The sequence below is a fragment of the Lithobates pipiens genome, unplaced genomic scaffold (genome assembly GCF_037356315.1).
Source record: "Lithobates pipiens isolate NorthernLeopardFrog02 unplaced genomic scaffold, aLitPip1_a1.2 Scaffold_13, whole genome shotgun sequence".
Taxonomy (NCBI): domain Eukaryota; kingdom Metazoa; phylum Chordata; class Amphibia; order Anura; family Ranidae; genus Lithobates; species Lithobates pipiens.
In genome coordinates this window covers 420,396,549-420,410,871 of record NW_027507718.1, presented here as the reverse complement: position 1 = coordinate 420,410,871, position 14,323 = coordinate 420,396,549, and the positions used below count along the sequence as shown (strand labels likewise).

At 40.9% G+C, this 14,323-nt stretch overlaps 1 protein-coding gene across 11 annotated transcripts in view; it reads right to left on the bottom strand.

Annotated features, from left to right (window-relative positions):
• The window catches only part of APBB2 (amyloid beta precursor protein binding family B member 2), a 505,529-nt gene that overhangs the window by 25,374 nt on the left and 465,832 nt on the right, over nt 1-14,323 (bottom strand). For all 11 annotated transcript variants that reach the window (XM_077477579.1, XM_077477581.1, XM_077477584.1 and 8 more), the window contains 2 exons: nt 2,185-2,299; nt 178-265 (listed from right to left, as the gene is read on the bottom strand). In XM_077477579.1, the coding sequence (XP_077333705.1) occupies nt 178-265; nt 2,185-2,299 (203 nt within the window). The remainder of the gene's footprint in view (nt 1-177; nt 266-2,184; nt 2,300-14,323) is intronic.

The following is a 14,323-nucleotide window of genomic DNA, read 5'->3' as shown; positions in this document are numbered from 1 at the left end:
TTAGCTTGGAAAAAAGAAAACAAATGCAGCCACCACATAGGGACTGCAAGCTGTAATATATTGCTCTTGGGTTAGTTATCCTTTAAGTATTTTAGCAAGTTATTTAATACAGATCCTGCATTATAAGAAGACAATCATAAAAGTGCTGCAACATAAAAGTGTAGTAACATTGTCTACCTTGCAGTGGCACATCCAGGCTAGCATGTGGTCTTTCCTGCGAGGAACTGCAAGCCGTAGCTTTGGCATTTTTTCTTTCTGCCATAATCTGTAAGACACCAGGGATTTCCACTGTTAATGGATTTATTTTATAGAGTCATTTCATTATTCTCCGCTTTTATCATCTTTACTACTTATTTAGTACGCTTGGGTTGATTTCTCTACCATCAGCAGAAGGAACAGCATGATGTAAGTTCAGAACAGAAAAAAACAACACGCATTACCTGAAATGTGTCTTTATATTAAGCTGTCATGAGCAAGGGGGAAGTTGAAGTCAGACTTTGAAGTAAGAGTCTCAGATCTTTAAGCTGATGAACAGCAGGATGAGGTAATACAGCATAGAAGTTGAACGCACATTCTAAAAAAACACTGGGGTTGATTTACTAAAACTGTAGAGTGTAAAATCTGGTGCAGCTCTGCATAGCTTCCAGCTTTTTTTTTCAAAGTCTAATTTACCAAGCTGAAGTTAGAAGCTGATTGGCTACCATGCACATTTGCACCAGATTTTGCACTCTTCTATTTTAGTAAACCAACCCCACTGTTACCACCCCTATGTGTACATTCATACAGCATAACAGGAGCGGGTGAATTGCAAGATTTTTTTTCTAAAAGTAAACCTGTGAATCAAATCTGTATTTCGGTAAAGTTGCATAATAAACAGATAACAGTATGATGGTTTTGTCCAATTCCCCCTTCTTGTACACATACAGCCATGGCCAAATGTTTTGAGAATGACACAAATATTAATTTTCACAAAGTCTGCTGCCTTGGTTTTTATGTTGGCAATATGCGTATACTCCAGAATTTTTATCAAGAGTGATCAGATGAAGTCCCTCTTTGCCATTAAAATGAAATTAATCCTATAAAAAAACATTTCCACTGCATTTGTGAAGAAGGCTTCTGGGCGACCAAGAAAGTCCAGCAAACGGCAGGACCGTCTCATACAGTTGGTGCCACCAGTGCAGAGCTTGCTCAGGAATGGCCGTAGACAGGTGTGAGTGCATCTGCACACACAGTGAGGCGAAAACTTTTGGAGGATGGCCTGGTGTTAGAAGGGCAGCAAAGAAGTCACTTCTCTCTAGGAAAAACATCAGGGACAGACTGATATTCTACAGTACAAAAGGCACAGGGATTGGACTTCTGAGGACTGGAGTAAAGTCATTTTCTCTGATGAATCCCGTTTCCAATTGTTTGGGGCATGCTTAGAAAACACTGTCCAGAGTAAAAAGTGAGCGCTACCATCAGTCCTGTATTATGCCAACAGTAAAGCAGCCTGAGACCATTCATGTGTGGGGCTACTTCTCAGCCAAGGGAGTGGGCTCACTCACATTTTTCCTAAGAACACCCATGAATAAAGAATGGTAAAAAAAAACATCCTCCGAGAGCAACTTCTCCCAAGCATCCGAGAACAGTTTAGTGATGAACAACGCCTTATCCAGCATGATGGCGCACCTTGCCATGAGGCAAAAGTGATAGCTAAGTGGCTTGGGGAACAAAACATCAACATTTTAGGTTCATGGCCAGGAAATTCCCCAGACCGTAATCCTATTGAGAACTTGTGGTAAATCCTCAAGCGGCTGGTGAACAAAAAACCCTACAAATTCTGAAAAACTCCAAGCATTAATTATGCAAGAATGGGCTGGCATCAGTCAGGATGTGGCCCAGAAGTTGATATACAGCATGCCATGGTGAATTGCAGAGGTTTTGAAAAAGAAGGGTCAACACTACAAATATTGACTCTGCATAAACCTAATGTAATTGTCAATAAAAGCCTTTAACACTTATGAAATGCTTGTAATTATACTTCAGTATGCCAAAGTAACATCTGACAAAAAGATCTAAAAACACTGAAGCAGTAGACTTTGTGAAAATTAATATTTGTGTCATTCTCAAAATGTTTGGCCAGGGCTGTACTCTCAAGTAAGTAAGCTATTTCATTTAATAGTGAAACTCCCTCCTGCATCTTACCTTTGAACAAATTTCGTGAAGACTGGTTGCAATGGCTTTTGCTGGTGTGTCACATCGGAACACGTGGCATTTTAAAATCCTTGTATCCTTGTCTCTGGCAACATATGCGAAATCCCTGTGAGACAAAGAACATTACAAGAACTGAGTTCCATACATATTTAAAGAAATGCAGGCATGTTACATCGTTATTTCACAGTAAGATATTTCAGAATATTTTGCATCAAGGCTGCAGCGAGAATGACAGTCATTCCTCGGCTCCTCCTGAGACGTTTGTTGCTTTGTGGCTGGGTAACAAAAAACTGATAAAGATTTGAAGACTGACTTGCTGAGTCGCTGGTAGCTTTAATACATACAAAGAATGGGAATAAGTCATTCTAAAGTGTAATTGTATATTTTCCATCAAGGAGACAAATAAAATATGCTGCAGTGCATTGTAAATGGGCAAAACCTAGGTGTAATAAATCTCCACATGTAGCTTAATTGGAAATCTGGGTTGTTCATTGAAATTCAGGGAACGCATCATTGTACTGAAACTCTGTTCACTTCAAGAAACATTGTACAGCAAAAGCAACATAAACCTGGCAACCATATGTACAGAATAACAAGAGGCTTCTGCTAGACTAAGCAAATAAAGGGGAATCAAATTTGTCCTGTAAAACATGCAGGTACTGTACATCACAGAAGATGTTAGACCATCCTATGATGTTGGATGTAATATTTCAGATTATAACAAAAATCAAATAATGCATTAATCTATCACAGAACTGATCCTTTCATCATATTATAGAGAAACTCATGAATATGTTTATGGCAGCATAGGGTAACAATTAAGCCCATGCTAAATTTTCTTGGTTGTCAGCAGCCTGATAGTGAAACCTGCTCTATTGTAAGCACCGTTGTCACAGTCCACCTTCTCAACCAAGCTACCATTCTCAACAGCCCAACAGAGTTATACATATATTATTACATAGTTACATAGTAGGTGAGGTTGAAAAAAGACACAAGTCCAACCTATGTGTGTGATTATAGGTCAATATTACATTGTATATCCCTCTATGTTGTGGTCATTCGGGTGCTTATCTAATAGTTTATTGAAACTATCAATGCCCCCCCCCCGTTGAGACCACTGCCTGTGGAAGGTAATTCCACATCCTTGCCACCCTTGCCACTCATATGGTATTTGTATATTGAAATCATATCCCCTCTCAAGCGTCTCTTCTCCAGAGATAATAAGTTCAGCGCTCGCAACCTTTCCTCATAACTAATATCCTCCAGACCCTTTGTTAGCTTTGTTGCCCTTCTTTGTACTTGCTCCATTTCCAGTACATCCTTTCTGAGGACTGGTGTCCAGAACTGGACAGCATACCCTAGGTGTGACTGGACCAGAGTCTTGTAGAGCAGGAGAATTATCGTTTTATCTCTGGAGTTGATCCCCTTTTTAATGCATGCCAATATTCTGTTTGCTTTGTCAGCAGCAGCTTGGCATTGCATGCCATTGCTGAGCCTATCATCTACTAGGACCCCCTGGTCCTTTTCTATCCTAGATTCCCCCAGAGGTTCTCCCCCCCCAGTGTATAGATTGCATTCATATTTTTGTCACCCAAATGCATTATTTTACATTTTTCTACCTTGAACCTCATTTGCCATGTAGTTGCCCACTCCATAAATCTATTCAGATCTTTTTGCAAGGTTTCCACAGAAACCTTCCGTGGAGAAGTTATTGCCCTGCTTAGCTTAGTATCGTCCGCAAATACGGAGCTTGAACTGTTTACCCCATCCTCCAGGTCATTTATGAACAAATTAAATAGGATTGGTCCAAGCACAGAACCCGGGGGGACCCCACAACCCACCCCTGACCATTCTGAGTACTCCCCATTTATCACCACCCTCTGAACTCACCCTTGTAGCCATTTTTCAATCCATGTACTCACCCTATGGTCCATGCCAATGGACCTTATTTTGTACAGTAAAAATTTATGGGGAACTGTGTCAAATGCTTTTGCAAAATCCAGATACACCACATCTACAGGTCTTTCCTTATCTAGCCGGCAACTCACCTCCTCATAGAAGGTTAGTAGATTGGTTTGGCAAGAACGATTCTTCATGAATCCATGCTGATTACTGATAATGATACCATTCTCATTACTAAAATCTTGTATTTAGACCCTTATCATCCCCTCCAAGATTTTATATACTATTATTTGGGGGCATCCACTATAAAGTAAGACACAGACATTCTGTACCAAGTGTTTACTCCAAAGTAATATACTGGGAGCGCTCAGGCATGTGGCACCATTTTGTGTATGTGTTGTTGCGGTGAATTGGAGGGGGGTGATAGCCCAAAAACAGTACTGAAAACGGGCTGGGAACTGAACCCTACTTTACTTCATCCAAAATGAAAAAAGATTCATAGTTGATAAAACTCAAACTCAAAGATTAGTATTACAAGTTATATTTTATATTGTAAAGGCACTAAAGGTGCCCAATAGAACCAACTAGCCTGAAATATTAAATGCTGGTATCACAAAAAATCTGAGAAACAATTTGACAAATGCACAAAATGCAAGAATGCCAAATCGATCATGTTGTCGGAAAGTTTTATAGCCCAGCTCTAAAACTTTGTCGGTCAGATATTCCGACAGAAACAGTCTGATGGAGCCCACACACAGTCAGATTATCCGACAACACGGTCCGATCGGACATGTTCCGTCGGAATGTCCGACCGTGTGTACAAGGGCTTATGGTGTGGTATGAATGGCTATATTTGTCAAATTTTCCCTCTGAACAAAAAGTCATTATTAGGCAGAGAGATCGTTAGCAAACAAAGACTTTCAATGTCAGACTTATGCAATCACTATACAGGATATTTACTTGTTTCACGCTATCCACAGACATGAGAAGGGTTGGATAATCCAAGTGCCTTGGCCTTGATTTGTCTTCACAGCTCCGGGTTAGCCCACAGATATGTGATGGCTTTTAGATGCAGGCGACAATTAACGTTTGTCTGCGGGTGGCATATTTATCTATAAATCACACAGGACACAGGCTGTCTTTAAAATGTCCTTTAAACAGAAGCCCAGTTAAGTTGACTTATTTCTTTATAATGAAATTGGTGCCTTTCCTTGCAAATGAAGTCTAATTATAATATCTAGTGACAAGTGAAATGCTAACGGCAATAATCATGTTAGTTTCCTAAATTAATGGGCTGTACAAGATCTCTAGTTAACAGAACTCCATTATCCTGCTTTGCTATACTTGAGAGATTTATTACAGGAAAATCTGAAATTTAAGAGAAATACTATCCTCATACAGATGTTATCATCTGATTTAACACAGGACTGAAGCAGTCTGGACAATGATTTAGCGCCACACTTATGATTTTTAATAAAATGTTGAAATTATATGACAGAGGTTACCACCACTGAATATGGCTGTTAAATGGAGTAGTAAGTTAAGCTGGCATCGCAAAGGCCTTTTTTTACTCTAGACCAGCATATGAAAGTACAACCAACCAGATTTCTGAACTTTATTGCAGACAAAGATTGTTTTAAAGAATTACATAAAAAGTTCTAAGAAATACATATGGTGGCCTTTTCCAAAACGTCTACAGCTCTTATCATGAATAAAACTCCAGGGGGAATCAGCTCTGCACACTGGGGTACATTAATTTAAATAAAAAGACAGGAAGGGGGTTTTTTGGAGGCGCCAACTCCAGTAGTTCTATTACATAAATATATATTGTTTTTTTAACTTACTGGTTTGCAGGTTCATAAAGTGGTAATGTCCATCAAAGGTTAAAAAATCCTGGAGTGTGTTGGTGATAGGGTGCAGGCTCAGCTGGCAGTCCTTTTGCTGTAAGGATGTTAGTCCTGGTTGTTTTAGCTGCTAAAACAACCAGGACTAACATCCTTACAGCAAAAGGACTGCCAGTGGAGCCTGGACCCTATCACCAACACACTCCAGGTTTTATTACCAAAGCTTAATTGAACAAGCCAAGGTTAGAAGCTCATTGGTTTCTATTCAGAAGTGAGCCTGATTTTGCACTTTCTAGCTTTAGTAAATAAACCCCATTGTGTACTTAAAAGTGGAGTATGCCTGTACAAGTAATAATAGCATTGCGGCATATGAATCACACCTGCCTGTATTTATATTTTTCTCCACATGCACTAGAACATGGGTTTCATTGTTTCAGTTGTATCTGTAAGATTATATGTCCAGCGCATCCCCTCCCTTACATTAGATGTCGAGAGCCACCCCACCATCAGAAGTTGAGTCCCCCAGCCTCCCTTACATTACAGTGCACCCCCCTTACCTTATGCTGCTGCTGGGAAGAAGCTGAATGCATTGCTTGAAAGCAGAAAGTACAGGGTCTGGAGAAGGACCAGAGGAGGGCTGCGAAGGCCACATGAAATGGCCTGGAGGGCCGGATTCATCCCGCAGGCCTTGTGTTTGACACCTGTGCACTAGAAGAACAAGCTACCCAGTAGAAGTTACAGTTACAGGGATTGTAACAAACTAGAACATTTCCAGGGGGGCTCAGAATGGCCACCTTTTATTAAATGTTTTATTTTACAAAGGAAATGTTGCTTAACCACTTGCCGGCCATCCGCCGCAGTTGTACTGCGGCAGAATGGCATGGCTGGGCGAAACAACATAATGTAACGTCGCTTTGCCCTGTGGCCACTAGGGGACGCATGTGCGTGCCCCCTCTCGTGCCCCCCCCCCCCCCATGGAGCCGATACGAGTGCCCAGTGGTCACGATCACCGCCGATTTTACACAAACCAATCAATATACGCTTATTGCGATTTGTTTTACCAAAAATATGTAGAAGATTTAATATCGGCCCAAACTGAAGAAAATAATTGTTTTCTTTATATATTTTTAGGGGGTATTTATTATAGCAAAAAGTAAAAAATAATGTGTTTTTTTCAAAATTGTCACTCTCTTTTTGTTTATAGTGCAAAAAATAAAAAACACAGAGGTTATCAAATACCACCAAAAGAAAGCTCTATTTGTGGGAGAAAAAGGACCTCAATTTTGTTTGGGATCCACGTCGCATGACCACGCAATTGTCAGTTAAAGCGGCACAGTGGCGAATCGCAAAATGTGCTCTTGTCAGGAAGGGGCTAAAATCTTCCGGGGTGAAGCTGTTAAACTGTTCATGGATTGCACCCCTGGCAGTCTAGGGTACATTCACACCTGCAAATACACCCATACTCCAACTAGATGTAAGAACCCCAAGAAGGATTCCTGCAATCAGCTGCGTTTAGAGCCGATCAATCACATGTGCCGCGATTAGTTGTGTGAGCCAACAGCCTCCATTGCTTTCAATGTGGCTGCCTCCTGTAGCTTATTGCGGGAACCCCCAATGGGGTTCTAACATCTGATAAGAGTGAGGGTGCATTCATAGGTGTGAATGCATCTTTAAAGTCTATCTCAACCACATCACACTTGCTGGAAAGTTTGGTTTGCATTTAAATCTTGAGAAATAAATAACAAAAGGAATATGAAGTAAAAAGTATAATAACTTTACTAAGTACTATTATTACATATAGAAAAAAAAAACCACAAAGCTATTACAAATACAATATTTTTCTCTCTAGTGCTGCATTAATCAGCACCTTACCATCATTTCCTCTCCAATATGAAATTGCTTTGATTATGATTCATTTGGTGACCTGCTACGTAGCACATCTGCCAGTCTGCACCCACTATGCTGCACCCCCTTTGCAGTGAGACCCACAAAAGTATATATCACTGACTGCTGTTGTTAACGAAGGGGGAAGATGATGGAGACTAAAGCCAGGACATAGCCACACAAAGATAACGCAACTAATAACTGGCTGTGTAAACAACTAACACTTAAAGGCTTTCCAGAAAAAGCCTATGCAATAAAGGGACCCCATTAACAATTTCAAAAAAATGTGCAGCTTTGTAAATTTGTACATTCATTTTATTATCTACCTGTGAGCCATTTGGGTCTCCTGGGTAGCCTGGTTGATGAAACTCTAAGTTAGCAATCCCGACGTCCTACCTTGTCAGAAGGATATGAAAAACGTTTTTTATTTCTGCAAAGCTGGGAGAGTGTCCCAATGGTTTTCGCAACCTAACAACAAAGTGGGACATGGGGATTGCTAACTGGGAGGCTTTTGGTCAGGCTTCCAAATGAACAACAGGTAGAACAAATATTTTTAAAAGCTTCAAAGTTTGTAATACCTACTGGGGACTGCACAGCCTATTTTCTTGAAAAGATAAAATAAACTATAATTGTGCCAATATTTCATTTTACCAGTCAGGCTGGTAAAATACCAACCAGAAGACAACCCTATCCAATACCCACATTAGCCTGCTGGCTGTACATCCAAAAAAGTGCAAGACTCAAAGAAAAAATAGGTTGTCATCTGTTTTTCATCCGTTTTTACATCCTCCAGCTAGAGGATTTCCAGCCATCTGTGGAAAAATAAGAGTCAGCAGCTACAAAAACTGTAGCTGCTGACTTTTAAAAAGCGGCCACACACCTGTCCCAAGTTCCAGACAGTTTGCGACTTTACAGCCGGGTGCCTACTGTGCATGCACAAGTCGTGCTGCACATCGAGATTGGTGGTGCAGTCTTCTGGGACACGTCGGGGAGGGAGGGAGGACACCACTCGGAACGGAAGTGGGAAGCAGGTACCTGTCAAAATTGAGTACCTGCTCCACCCCTGCTCCTCAAAAGTGCCAATTGTGCAAAAGGAGTGGGGAACAAGTCCTTGTCCAGTGCCCTGCATGCACTTTTATATTATATATATAAAAATAGATACAGTGCCTTGCGAAAGTATTCGGCCCCCTTGAACTTTTCAACCTTTTGCCACATTTCAGGCTTCCAACATAAAGATATAAAATTTTAATTTTTTGTGAAGAATCACCAACAAGTGGGACACAATTGTGAAGTGGAACGAAATCTATTGGATTTTTGAAACTTTTTTAACTAATAAAAAAATGAAAAGTGGGGCGTGCAAAATTATTCGGCCCCCTTGCGTTAATACTTTGTAGAGCCACCTTTTGCTGCGATTACAGCTGCAAGTCGCTTGGGGTATGTCTCTATCAGTTTTGCACATCGAGAGACTAAAATTCTTGCCCATGCTTCCTTGCAAAACAGCTCGAGCTCAGTGAGGTTGGATGGAGAGCGTTTGTGAACAGCAGTTTTCAGCTCTTTCCACATATTCTCGATTGGATTCAGGTCTGGACTTTGACTTGGCCATTCTAACACCTGGATACGTTTATTTGTGAACCATTCCTTTGTAGATTTTGCTGTATGTTTGGGATCATTGTCTTGTTGGAAGATAAATCTCCGTCCCAGTTTCAGGTCTTTTGCAGACTCCAACAGGTTTTCATCCAGAATGGTCCTGTATTTGGCTGCATCCATCTTCCCCTCAATTTTAACCATCTTCCCGGTCCCTGCTGAAGAAAAGCAGGCCCAAACCATGATGCTGCCACCACCATGTTTGACAGTGGGGATGGTGTGTTGAGGGTGATGAGCTGTGTTGCTTTTACGCCAAACATATCGTTTTACATTGTGGGCAAAAAGTTCGATTTCGGTTTCATCTGACCAGAGCACCTTCTTCCACATGTTTGGTGTGTCTCCCAGGTCGCTTGTGGCAAACTTTAGACGAGACTTTTTATGGATATCTTTGAGAAATGGCTTTCTTCTTGCCACTCTTCCATAAAGGCCAGATTTGTGCAGTGTATGACTGATTGTTGTCCTATGGACAGACTCTCCCACCTCAGCTGTAGTTCTCTGCAGTTCATCCAGAGTGATCATGGGCCTCTTGGCTGCATCTCTGATCAGTCTTCTCCTTGTCTGAGCTGAAAGTTTAGAGGGACGGCCAGGTCTTGGTAGATTTGCAGTAGTCTGATACTCCTTCCATTTCAAAATGATCGCTGGCACAGTGCTCCTTGGGATGTTTAAAGCTTGGGAAATCTTTTTGTATCCAAATCCGGCTTTAAACTTCTCCACAATAGTATTACGGACCTGCCTGGTGTGTTCCTTGGTCTTCATGATGCTCTCTGCGCTTTCAACAGAACCCTGAGACTATCACAGAGCAGGTGCATTTATACAGAGACTTGATTACACACAGGTGGATTCTATTTATCACCATCAGTCATTGAGGACAACATTGGATCATTCAGAGATCCTCGCTGAACTTCTGGAGGGAGTTTGCTGCACTGAAAGTAAAGGGGCCGAATAATTTTGCACGCACCACTTTTCAGTTTTTTATTTGCTAAAAAAGTTTAAAATATCCAATAGATTTCTTTCCACTTCACAATTGTGTCCCACTTGTTGGTGATTCTTCACAAAAAATTTAAATTTTATATTTTTATGTTGGAAGCCTGAAATGTGGCAAAAGGTTGAAAGTTCAAGGGGGCCGAATACTTTCGCAAGGCACTGTAAATAGGTCTTTGATCTATTCCATTCGGATGTTGATAGAAGTGGATGTAAACAGAATGATCATCGATTTACATCTGCTTTTCCATAGAGATGCATTGATGTCCGTTTTTCATCCATAAACTGATGGATGTAAAACAGATAAGCGTTCCGCATGTGTGAAAGGGGCCTGAAGGTAGGGCTGGAGCTCAGCTTTAAAATTAAACTTTTATGTAGCACAAATGAAACAAAGACTGTCTAGCAGGTGCCATAGGATTCCCACTCCTATTTTACCGCTACCGCCCCAATCTGCTGTTGTAGCCTTCCAAAAGTCCTATGTAAATGGCAACTTTGTATATGTGTGCTTCATACTCAGGGGTTCAGGCCATATTGCGTCACTTGTTTGCGACTAAACATAGGGGTCTGTTTTGAGTATTTTGTGTGCTAGTGATACTCTACTACTTGTGATCCAAGTTAGAGGGGCAAGCAGTTTATGGTGCTGTGCCACCACTTTGTCTTGTATGTAAAAAATATTAGGTCACCTTTAATTCCGTCTTTGGTTTCATACTCCTGGTAAATGTAAAATGCAACACAAGTTTACTAAAATAGGCATACAACTATGTAAAATCTTCTCAACAACATCAGACAGAACTGATGGATTGCATGGGGTTGGGGATGAGTGCCTTAATAGTCTATGTTTTCAAATCTTCCTCAAGGGAGGAATAATCAAGAGCCATTCAGCTGCTCTGAGAAGGCAGAGAAAAATTACCAACAGGGCATTTGTAAAGGTCCAATTCTTCATAAACCTTCATAATTATAGATTCAAATATGTATCTGAAAAAATGCGAGTACCTGGCAATTTCTACTGCACAGATTTAGCAATTATAGAAGCAATTGGTGATAGGTTGGCAGCTGCACTTTTAATTTTTAAATAATAATGACAAATCACCAATCCAAACTAAATATACACAGACTGAAATATTAAATGCAGGCAGAAACAGACCCATTTTTCTTACATACAGCCAGTCTGCCTACTTTCAAAGAACACACTTCCTTGGAATTTGTATGGCATTCTATAAAATGTTAACCTGTTCATGCCATCCAGGCCATTCCTTGCAATGTTCCACATTCTCAGAGTACATCTCAATCCCATACTGGGACAATGTATTCTCTTAGTATATACAACATGACATATGACATCTTGAGGGACAGTGTTAGCCCAAGTGATAAGGTAATAACTCTTTAAAGTGGTTATTAAGCCACTATATTTAATTCATACTATCTTCTCTGTTTAATAATGCTGTGTGCCCTTGAGTCTGTACCTTATAAAAATAAGCCGTTCTATACCTGATTTCAGAGCACCACTTGGCACTCACATGACTCTCCTCTCTTGACCTGACAGCTGCAGCGAGCGGAGCCGATAAACCCCCGCTGACGTCAGTCTGGAGGGGAGGAGGCGAGGGGGAGAGAGAGGGCAGCACTCTGAAATCAGGTATAGAATGGCTTATTTTTTATGAGGTGCAGACTCAGGGGCACACAGCATTATTAAGCAGAGAGGATAGTATGTAACTTCAGCGGCGAGGGGGGGGCAATGTCACAGGAGCTGACAGGCAGGGAGGGAGGGGGGAGAGGATGGAAGAGAGGAGCACAGGAGAGCTGCAGGTGATGAAGGCACGTAAACTGACCACAGTTTCAGGACTCAGCAGCCATGATAATCCATGGTCAGTTTACAGGGGGCAGAACAGAACCAGGCAGGTTCAGCCAGGTATTTCAGGTGACACAAGGGGCCAAATTACACAGCACAAGCACTGTGCTGCTATTCATGCTTTAAAGGAACAGGATCCAATTATTATTATTTTATTTAGAGTAACAAACAGTGCAGTCGCTGTAGATCTGAGGGGGACATGCAAGGAAAATAAAAATCAGCATTTTTGATTGTAAATGATTGGATGATAAAAACAGCAGAGCTTCCCCTCATTTCAGATCTTCCCCTCAGATCTACAGTGACTGAACTTCCAAGTACACTTGCAGTGCACTTGTAGTGCAAAGTAGATTTGCCTTTAGTAAATAAACCCCTAGGTGTACAACCTGTGACAGTTCAGACCATGATACAGTCATAAGCCCCGTACACACTATCAGTTTTTCTGCTGATTTTTTCCTTCAGATTTACCAAAATCATATAATATGAGGTCAAACCTTAGGATTTGTATGCAATCAGGCAGGCCCTTGTACTACATGGTTTTGGTAAACCTAAAGGAAATAATCATCAGAAAATCTGATAGTGTGTGGGGCATTACTTGTTTTTATCTTTTACATTATTGCCCAGCATACACATTTATTAACTAAAAGATGTTTTCATCATCACAGGTATATTATGTTTTGTATGCTGGGTACTAAATATCAGGGATATATTTTGGGGCTCTGGATCACATTTTATTGGTAACGAATGAAAATCATTCTTTACTGTAGTAGCCTTGCAACCAACCTGAATATACTCCGTTGACATATATCCAACCAGAACAAGATGGAATCTAAGTGGTTATCATGGCTCACTGTACTAAAGAACATCCAGGAAAACAGCTAAATACACAGATGAACGACTGTACAGATAGACTTGATGTTTTACCTGTCAAATGATTTGTAATTCTAATAAGGCAGTTTTCTTATTTACACACAGCTACTACACTACACAGGCTGAAGGGTCACTTTATTACTGCTTTCACTGACTTAATGGCTGCCTGTATAGCTTAAATGCAAACTGTACAAAGCAGATTATGCCACTTTGATATTAAATCAATATGTCGGAGATGAGTAATGACAGAGTAAGTTGAATTGGATAACACAGTTGTAGGCAGGTGCAGTCTACTTTCTCCACTGCAGGTGGTGCTCAACCGCAGCAACATTACAGGGCGGAAAGGAATTGCAGCAGCATTACAGGGCAGAAAGGAATCACAGCGGCATTACAGGGGGAAAGGAAGTCAAAAGCAAAATGGTTCCTGGGAGAGATATCTGGTTGGATGCTGCCACCCCATGTGACTCTGGAGGCCATCTTGGGTCAGGAAGAGTCTATTTAAGAGCCTAGTTCTCAGGCTTTGTGCACATTTCGTATGTGGGTAATATATGAACAGGCCACCCATCTGACAGGGACAGTGTCAGCAGGTAGAGGTTTTAGATGAGTAGGGACACATCTGAGATCTACTCCGCTACACACTGCTGTTATAGTATATAGTATTGTCAGTTTTTTTCCCACTGGGATTGTTGTGAATCACTGGATTCTACATTTAGTTCTGTCTCTGCAACTGGACTCTAAGTGTTTACTGGCCATGCTGCACCTCCCCACACATTAGTTTAGTGGTTAGCACTTCTGTCTTGCAACACTGGGATCTTTGGTTCAAATTCCAGCCAGGACACTATCTGCATGGGGCTTACATGTTCTCCCTGTGATTTTGTGGGTTTACTACTATATGCCAAAGACATGCGGGTAGGTTAATTGGCTCCCATCTCAATTTGCCCTGATATGTGTGAGAAACAGACCTTAGATTGTAAGCTCAAGGGCAGAACTGATGTAAATGTACAGTATACAAAGCACTGTGTAAATGGTCAGTGATGTATACTGTAAATACCAGTAATAATAATAAATGCTCAACCAAGAATTACCTGTGTCACCAGCCTGGCTATGCCGTGTGTCAGATCTATGTAAATTACAATATTGGCTGAACGGAACTATAAATACT